The sequence below is a fragment of the Coregonus clupeaformis genome, chromosome 21 (assembly GCF_020615455.1).
Source record: "Coregonus clupeaformis isolate EN_2021a chromosome 21, ASM2061545v1, whole genome shotgun sequence".
In the NCBI taxonomy this organism is placed as follows: Eukaryota; Metazoa; Chordata; class Actinopteri; order Salmoniformes; family Salmonidae; genus Coregonus; species Coregonus clupeaformis.
In genome coordinates, this window is record NC_059212.1 from 31,437,177 (window position 1) to 31,447,272 (window position 10,096).

The 10,096-nt window shown below is 41.1% G+C and overlaps 1 protein-coding gene across 1 annotated transcript; it reads left to right on the forward strand.

Moving 5' to 3' along the window:
- The first annotated feature begins 864 nt into the window (after positions 1-864).
- On the forward strand, positions 865-7,724 carry LOC121535213 (uncharacterized protein KIAA0040-like). Its single transcript, XM_041842050.2, has 2 exons — positions 865-1,080; positions 6,624-7,724. Exon 2 carries the CDS (start codon positions 7,177-7,179, stop codon positions 7,495-7,497), a length of 321 nt encoding a protein of 106 aa, XP_041697984.1. The 5' UTR covers positions 865-1,080; positions 6,624-7,176; the 3' UTR covers positions 7,498-7,724.
- Positions 7,725-10,096: the final 2,372 nt, after the last annotated feature.

Genomic DNA, 10,096 nt, shown 5'->3' on the forward strand with positions numbered 1-10,096 from the left:
ACAGATACTCGTATTTTTGTAATTTCTTACTTTTATTTAACCTTTATTTAACTAGGCAAGTCAGCCAGCATATTCAAGGATCAGTACGAGGTTGAAAAAATAATACATTTTCCCAATAACAGACCCTTGTTGGTGTCAGTCAGAGCACCTATTTGGCTCCTGTTCCTCATCTCTCTCTGTGAATTACAGTACAGGAGACAGAGTCAAAGTGTGTATGTTCTGGGATATGACAGTCTCTTACCAGTAAGTGCCTGCTGTTTGCTATAGGCATGGATGAGGTCCATTCACCTCACAACTAGGGTCACATGACCTCTCACAGCTTTCTACAGAGCAGCCACACATCAGTGCATCTCTCTTTCTGCTTCATCTGATTCCCTGCTCTGTCCACACTCTGAGCATACAGGACACACACACAAGCACGCACGCACACACACACACACACACTTTCATTTCCTCTTTCCAATTAAAGTCAGCGAGGTGGGGCTGAAAAGGGTGAAGTGTTTTGGTTATTTTTAGACAACCTTTCATAATTATGTTCTGATACAGTGTTCAAACACTCTAAAGTCAGCAGCTCTTTTGAAAAACTGTTGAAAAACTGTGGACAAATCAAATGAATTATGAGCAGCGGGACTCTCAGAGGGGCTCTCTCTCTCTCTTTCTGTCTCTCTCCCCTCTCTCTCTCTCTCTCTGACATCACTGGGAACGTGGGTGTATAAAGTAAACACAAGAATGCTGCGCGTCAGGCAAGGGAGTGTGAGCACAGACAGCCCTTTCTTACACAGGGTGGGCAGGGCAGGGAGAAGAGACGCTGCCCTGAGAGAGTGACACACACAGGGAGAGAGAGGAAAAGAGAGGGAAAGAGAGAGAGAGAGAGAGAGAGAGAGAGAGAGAGAGAGAGAGAGAGAGAGAGAGAGAGAGAGAGACAGAAAGAGCGCAATTCAATACAGACCAAGTGTGGGACAAAATTGAGAGCTTAAAGTATATCAACAAAAAGCAGCAGCAGATATTGAAGAGGATATACAAGGAAGAGGAGAGGAGGAAGAGGAGCTTTACTGGCCTGGACCTCTAAAATGTTTGCCGGTAAGGTTTACATTTCAAAAGATCTTGAAAGTTCTTGATCTTATTTGGTTAAGTACCTGTTTATTATTATGTGTTATTCATTTTCTCTCTGCATTGTTGGGAAGGGCCCATAAGTAAGCATTTCACTGTTAGTCTACACTGACAATCAAATTTGATTACATTTGATCAGTTCAACAAGTACTGTGATGTACTGGATGATACGTTGCTGTTCAGTCACTACTCTACAGCATGACTCTTTTAGGTAATGTAAACCTAATCTTAAATATAGCCTTGGGCGTTGAGCCTTTGCACAATGTGTCTATGACTTGTGCCATTTTGGTGATGGTTCAAACCTAAGGTTCACCATAAGATCTTGTCGTGCTCTGTCCCTCCTCAACTGCTTAGACTATTTCACTCGCCCTGACTCAAAGGTTACCTTTCAGCATAAGTTGTAATGCATTAAGACAATTTTCTGTCTTATACTGTGAGGCGATATGATCATGTTCGTATTTGTATTTTGTATTTATTATGGATCCCCATTAGCTGCTGCCAAGGCACCAGCTACTCTTCCTGGGGTCCAGCAAAATTAAGGCAGTTATACAATTTAAAAAATATTATTATACATTCACAACAGATTTCACAACACAATACAGTGCCTTGCAAAAGTATTCATCCCCTTGGCGTTTTTCCTATTTTGTTGCATTACAACCTGTCATTTAAATGGATTTTTATTTGGATTTCATGTAATGGACAGACACAAAATAGTCAAAATTGGTAAAAAAATAGTAAAAAATATATAACGGAAAAGTGGTGCGTGCATATGTATTCACCCCCTTTGCTATGAAGCCCCTAACTGAGATCTGGTGCAAACAACTACCTTCAGAAGTCACATAATTAATTAAATAAAGTCCACCTGTGTGCAATCTAAGTGTCACATGATCTGTCACATGATCTAAGTATATACAGTTGAAGTGGGAAGTTTACATACAACTTAGCCAAATACATTTAAACTCCTAACATTTAATCCTAGTAAAAATTCCCTGTCTTAGGTCAGTTAGGATCACCACTTTATTTTAAGAATTTGAAAGGTCCTCTGTAGCTCAGCTGGTAGAGCACGGCGCTTGTAACGCCAAGGTAGTGGGTTTGAACCCCGGGACCACCCATACACAAAAATGTATGCACGCATGACTGTAAGTCGCTTTGGATAAAAGCGTCTGCTAAATGGCTTATTATTATTATGTCAGAATAATAGTAGAGAGAATGATTCATTTTGCTTTTATTTATTTCATCACATTCCCAGTGGGTCAGAAGTTTACATACACTCAATTAGTATTTTGTAGCATTGCCTTTAAATTGTTTAACTTGGGACAAACATTTTGGTTAGCCTTCCACAAGCTTCCCACAATAAGTTGGGTGAATTTTGGCCCATTTCTCCTGACAGAGCTGGTGTAACTCAGTCAGGTTTGTAGACCTCCTTGCTCGCACATGCTTTTTCAGTTCTGTCCACACATTTTCTATAGGATTGAGGTCAGGGCTTTGTAATGGCCACTCCAATACCTTGACTTTGTTGTCCTTAAGCCATTTTGCCACAACATTGGAAGTATGCTTGGGGTCATTGTCCATTTGGAAGACCCATTTGCGACCAAGCTTTAACTTCCTGACTGATGTCTTGAGATGTTGCTTCAATATATCCACATAATTTTCCTTCCTCATGATGCCATCTATTTTGTGAAGTGCACCAGTCACTCCTGCAGCAAAGCACCCCCACAGCATGATGTTGCCACCCCCATGCTTCACGGTTGGGATGGTGTTCTTCGGCTTGCAAGCGTCCCCCTTTTTCCTCCAAACATAACGATGGTCATTATGGCCAAACAGTTGTATTTTTGTTTCATCAGACCAGAGGACATTTCTCCAAAAAGTAAGATATTTGTCCCCATGTGCAGTTGCAAACCGTAGTCTGGCTTTTTTATGGCGGTTTTGGAGCAGTGGCTTCTTCCTTGCTGAGCGGCCTTTCAGGTTATGTCGATATAGGACTCATTTCACTGTGGATGTAGATACTTTTGTACCTGTTTCCTCCAGCATCTTCACAAGGTCCTTTGCTGTTGCTCTGGAATTGATTTGCACTTTTCGCACCAAAGTACGTTCATCTCTAGGAGACAGAACGCGTCTCCTTCCTGAGCGGTATGACGGCTGCATGGTCCCATGGTGTTTATACTTGCATACTATTGTTTGTACAGATGAATGTTGTACCTTCATGTGTTAGGATGAACCAGACTTGTGGATGTCTACAATCTTGGCTGATTTCTTTTGATTTTCCCATGATCAAGCAAAAGCCTTTTCAATACATCCACAGGTACACCTCCAATTGATTCAAATTATGTCAATTAGCCTATCAAAAGCTTCTAAAGCCATGACATCATTTTCTGGAATTTTCCAAGCTGTTTAAAGGCGCAGTCAACTTAGTGTATGTAAACTTCTGACCAACTGGAATTGTGATACAGTGAATTATAAGTGAAATAATCTGTCTGTAAACAATTGTTGGAAAAATTACTTGTGTCATGCACAAAATAGATGTCCTAACCGACTTGCCAAAACTATAGTTTGTTAACAAGAAATTTGTGGAGTGGTTGAAAAACAAGTTTTAATGACTCTAACCTAAGTGTATATAAACTTCTGACTTCAACTGTTTACACCTGTTCTGAAAGGCCTCAGAGTCTGCAATACCACTAAGCAAGGGGCACCACCAAGCAAGCGGCACCATGAAGACCAAGGAGCTCTCCAAACAGGTCAGGGACAAAGTTGTGAAGAAGTACAGATCAGGGTTGGTTTATAAAAAAATATCAGAAACTTTGAACATCCCACGGAGCAAAATTTTGAAAGAATATGGCACGTAAAACAAACCTGCCAAGAGAGGGCCGCCCACCAAAACTCACGGACCAGGCAAGGAGGGAATTAATAAGAGAGGCAACAAAGAACCCAAAGATAACCCTGAAGGAGCTGCAAAGCACCACAGCGGAGATTGGAGAATCTATCCATAGGACCACTTTAAGCCGTACACTCCACAGAGCTGGGCTTTAAGGTAGAGTGGCCAGAAAAAGCCATTGCTTAAAGAAATAAATAAGCAAACACGTTTGGTGTTCGCCAAAAGGCTTGTGGGAGACACCTCAAACATATGGAAGAAGGTACTCTGGTCAGATGAGACTAAAATTGAGCTTTTTGGCCATTAAGGATAATGCTATGTCTGGCGCAAACCCAACACCTCTCATCACCCCGAGAATACCATCCAATGTTTTTCATCGGCAGGGACTGGGAAACTCGTCAGAATTGAAGGAAAGATGGATGATGCAAAATACAGGGAAATTCTTGAGGGAAACCTGTTTCAGTTTTCCAGAGATTTGAGACTGAGACGGAGGTTCACCTTCCAGCAGGACAATGACCCTAAGAATACTGCTAAAGCAACACTTGATTGGTTTAAGGGGAAACGTTTAAATGTCTTGGAATGGCCTAGTCAAAGCCCAGACCTCAATCCAATTGAGAATCTGTGGTATGACTTAAAGGTTGCTGTACACCAGCGGAACCCATCCAACTTGAAGGAGCTGGAGTAGTTTTGCCTTCAGGAATGGGCAAAGATCCCAGTGGCTAGATGTGCCAAGCTTATAGAGACATACCCCAAGAGACTTGCAGCTGTAATTGCTGAAAAAGGTGGCTCTACAAAGTATTGACTTTGGGGGGGTGAATAGTTATGCACGCTCAAGTTTTCTGTTTTTTTGTCTTATTTCTTGTTTGTTTCACAAGAAAAAATATTTTGCATCTTCAAAGTGGTAGGCATGTTATGTAAAACAAATCACACAAACCCCAAAAAAATCAATTTTAATTCCAGGTTGCAAAATAGGAAAAATGCCAAGGGGGGTGAATACTTTCGCAAGCCACTGTAAGTGTGTGCCCTCAGGCCACTACTCTACTACCACAAATCTACAACACAAAATCCATGTGTACGTGTCTGTAGAGCGCGTATGTTATCGTGTGTGTGTATGCATGTGTCTGTGCCTATGTTTGTGTCTTTTCACAGTCCCAACTGTTCCCATCAGTAATATGCAATCTTGTGTTTCTTACAATGACAATTCGATTTTGAGTAAAGATGTGAATTGGATACACTTTAATGCATGACTTTCGCTGTCTCTAAAGTATTGACTATCCCTGCAAAATAATGTTGATTGTGTCACATTAATAAGAGGATAAACATTTCCAATCAGACATTTCTTCTAAGTTTGTATTGACAAGTCAGAAGGGTTTTGCAACAAATGATTGTCCTGGACCATTCATTAAAGATTCCTGTGTTGCCTTGTATTGCCTTCTGTCATTCAGGCTATGTGTTGCCACTGAAAGTGTCTTGCTGTTAACCGCTGATACTAGGCCAAGACAATGTTATGTAATTATGTAATATTATTGTTATTTTACATTAATTTTACAGCCTGGCCAGAGTACAATGTAGATTGTCTGATGTCATGCTCAATGAAATGGGGATGTTGTGGTAAAGAATAAGATGTTGATATCTTTTCTCCCCCTTAAAAATTAATTATTTGAATTGTCAATATCTGTTTGAAAACTACTCTCCAAGGTCTTCACAGCCTCTGTAACTTCATGTGGAGTGCACTACAAAAGAGCTGTGACCGTTTTTAACTTTGGCGAGGAAAACGATTCTCACACCTTGCTAGGCAATGCTAATGAGTCATATTGTTACTCATTTCTTCCAGTCATCACATCTTCCTATGTGTGATCATTTAGTGTGCTGTATGTTGTCTCAACGTCAGGCTCAACTTCATCATAAACCAAATGCATAGGCCTTCATACATAAAAGGCTTACATTTAATGGATTTGGTGAACAAATTAGTTTATTTGAAATGGGACCTTAATGTTGACAAACTGCAAGTAGGTACAGCCTTCTTACTTAAATGCTACAAAGTAGCAGCAGCAGCAGTTTCCTGTTGAGTAATGCCAGGAAGGAAGTGAAGCCGACTATGGGTAAACCAATTTCACACATGGGCTGTGAGACAAAAACATAATGCACATCCTATTTGCAGTTCAGTTGCAGTCAGATACATTTGGCTTAGAATGTGGAGCAGGCAATAGAGGACAGAGGAAAAACCTGGCCAACATCTTTTATTTGAATTTCCATAATCCCAGTCACCATAAACCTATAAACTAGAGACAGCTTCCCTTTGACCTTCTGGCTAGCCATAAAGGTTACCATTTATCCAAGGTGCAGTGGAAGGCTACAATAAGTTAATGTTAAAGTCAAACCATCAAAGTTAGGTTCTGTCCATCATTGCCAATCCCCTCAGAGCTCCATTAGCCCGGTACATTTAAATGAGTCCGTACCGAGTGAATTTCCCTCTATGGTGCAATCAGGCAGCCAGAGCCATTACTTTCTCCTCCAACTTTAATGAGAGTAAAGCTGAATAAGATACTTGAGCAGAAGAGGGAAGAGGGGGGAGAGAGCGAAGAGGCACCAGGGGGACTGGAGTTCATTCTGCTCACCTTCTTCTCTCTATTTCTCTCCGCAGAAAATCTCCTCATTCCATCACTTCTCTCAGAGCCAGAGGAGTTAAAATAGACAGGAGACTCCAGAGGACCTGAGGTGGAATCCCAAAATCCCAAAAGAGGGACACAAACACACTACTCTGAGAGACAGACTCCATAGACCTTCCCATCGCGGCAAGGAAAGGTCGGAATCATTACAGCAACTAAAGGATTTCAAAGGAAAACAATTTATCTTTGGTCTTCAAACTTTCATAAACAATGCTTTGGTCTTTAAACCCCCAAACAAGGCACTTAAGGAAGGAGGTGAGGATAAAGAGATTCTCCCCGTGTCAATGATTTTTCTAGTCTCTTTCTATCCTCCCTTGCCTTGGCATATGCTTCTATATCAGCAACATCTTCACCATCAAGAGTTCCCCAGCACTAGATCAGGGTCAAATAAACATAGGAACAATCCCCTCCTGGTAACAGCAACACCCTTGGCTGACTAGTTCAGTCATCTATCCTTGTTCGCTATTTTGGTTCGCTTCTTCAATAGATTACCCTCAAAAGGAGTTGCTAAGACACTGTCAGTGAACCATGAAGGAAGACATCTTAGATTTTTTCAGTGACTTATGGAAGGTGGCCACCACCAAGCATCACCAGGGGATCTACAACACAGTCTGCCTGGTGGTGCTGCTAGCCCTGCCTATGGTGGTGCTCTTCACTTCTCTGGTGGTGTGCTGCCACTGCTGCTGCTGTCGCCGGGCCAACTCCACTGGTTGCTGTGGAAACAGCCCCAGCTCAAACACAGCAAAATCAGACAAAAAGAAGAAGAAGAGTCCCAAAAATGAGGATTTGTGGATCTCGGTCAAAACAGGACATATGACACCAGACAGGGAAGCCCTGACAATGGTGTAGTTGTAGTGATTGATGTTCAGATAAGGTTTCATTCTTTTGTATTTATATGAAGCTCTTTTTTACTGCAAGGTACAGGTACATAATGCCAGGCAGGGCCGGCCCTAGCCTTTTGGAGGCCCTAAGCGATATTTGTTTTGAAGTTTTGAAGTTCATTTCCTACAATTCTACACATTTTGCCATAGGGTGTACAGAAAATGTTGCAGTTTTAAAGCACCTTTTTTGCAGTTCTAAACATTTTGCCATGGCGCGGAAAAAACGTTGTGCAATTTTATAACAAATATCTTGCAATTCTACACATTTTTCCATTTGGCAGAGATAAAAAATGTTTGACAGTTTAAAGCCAATTTCCTACAATTCTACACATTTTGTCATGATTGAATGATATCTGAGTGAGAGTGACTAACAAAATCAATGGAGGCCCCCCTGCGTGCCCAGTCGGTATTCAGCCATGATTACTACAAATTTAGATAGCTGGGTAGACTAACTTAACAATTAAACAATTGTTAGCTGACATGGCTAATTGAGTGATTGTCAGTGACTGACATAACAAGAGAAAACTTGCTGATGCACAACCAAATTTAGAACTAGCACGTTGTGTATTCTACTATTCTAACTCTCAACAGTAAGTTGAGTTGAGTTTTTGGGTGCGGGCTAGGGGGCCCCCTAGCAGCCTGGGGTCCAAAGCGAACACTTATGTCGCTTATGCCTGGAGCCGGCACTGATGTTCAATATTTGTTTTTAAAAAAGTCAGTTAAGAACAAATTATGTTTTACAAGGACGGCCTACCAAAAGGCAAAAGGCCTCCTGCGGGGACGGGGGCTGGCATTAAAAATATATACATATATAAACATAGGACCAAACACACATCACAACAAGAGAGACAACACAACACTGCATAAAGAGAGACCTAAGACAACAACATAGCATGGCAGCAACACATGACAACACAGCAAGGTACCAACCCAACATGAAAACAACATGGTAGCAACACAACATGGTACAAGACATGGTACAAACATTATTGGGCACAGACAAAGGGCAAGAAGGTAGAGACAACATACATCACGCAAAGCAGCCACAACTGTCAGTAAGACTGTCCATGATTGAGTCTTTGAATGAAGAGATGGAGATAAAACTGTCCAGTTTGAATGTTTTTTGCAGCTCGTTCCAGTCGCTAGCTGCAGCGAACTGGAAAGAGGAGCGACCCAGGGATGTGTGTGCTTTGGGGACCTTTAACAGAATGTGACTGGCAGAACGGGTGTTGTATGTGGAGGATGAGGGCTGCAGTAGGTATCTCAGATAGGGGGGAGTGATGCCTAAGAGTGTTTTGTAAATAAGCATCTTGCGACGGGTATACAGAGATGACCAGTTTACATGCTCCATAGAAACTCTTGAAAGAGACTAAAAGAGCCGACGATATGTGATTGATTGTGTGTGTGCGTGCGTGCATGCATGCATGTGTGTGTGTACATATGCACGTACGTGTTGCTCTCAAACTCAACTCTGTACCTTGAAGCCAGTTCCACTGCATTTTTTCATTGCTTCCTTCTAATCACGGATTTATTTAGACCTGAGACAACAGGTGGGTGCAATTAAGTATCAGGTAGAACAGAAAAGCAGCAGGCTCCAGACTTCAAAGGGTAAGCGTTGAGTACCCCTGTGTTAGAGTGTGCACTTCTATGTGAAATTCATTGTCTTCATGTTGGGAGACCAGAAGTTTGAGGACTGCTTTCTATTTCCAATGCTGGAGGCCAGCAATCTATTATTGTGATTCAGTTAGAAGGATCATATTTTTTTATAGGTTAGACCATTTCAAGTTTAAAGCACTTGCAGTTATTCAACTTACAATGTGAACTTATATAACTACTTTGAAATCTTTTGCTGTATTTGCTATATCCACTGAATGGAGATCTCAATTCCATGTATGAGTTGAATATCAAGCGCAGAATTTAATAGAATGAAGTGAAGCACTGAGATCTTTCAATTACATTCCTCAATGTATACGTTTCTTTCCCCTTAGAGTATGCTAAAGCTTAGTATTGTTGATGAATGAGCGTTTTTACCCAACAGTTCCATGTGTTACGCTACCTTATGGTCAGATTGCCACAGATTCATGTGTACTGTCTTGCACTGTCCCTATTGGTTCATAAAATCATTATGCATATCCCCAGGCTCTCAGACTTTGGGCGCTGAGTGGATCTTTCTTACATCTTTATCCCTCAGTGCCAATAGACATAATTTAAACATGTAGTGATATTTACTGGCATATCATAGTTGAGGTTCTACGCCATCATTCAGTATTTTTTCCACCATTGTGTTGATAGAAAATAAGTTGTGTGCATATGTATGCAAATATAAGTTTATAATTGATTTCCAATTTACAAATCCGGTGACAAATCAGTTGCATTTGTTATTTATTAACTATCCCTGTTTTAAGATCCCTATTTTGAGCCTAATATGCTTCTGTATTAGTTATTCACTAAGCTTTAATCGATCCAAATTATGCATTAGAACATACAGGTAACTGCCAAATAAAGGAAATCCCAACATAAATAAGGCGTTGGGCCACCATGAGCTGCCAGAACAGCTTTGAGTGGCC

Excerpts from the sequence above, each read along its gene's own strand:
- LOC121535213 (XM_041842050.2), top strand. The coding sequence starts at position 7,177 with ATGAAGGAAGACATCTTAGATTTTTTCAGTGACTTATGGAAGGTGGCC.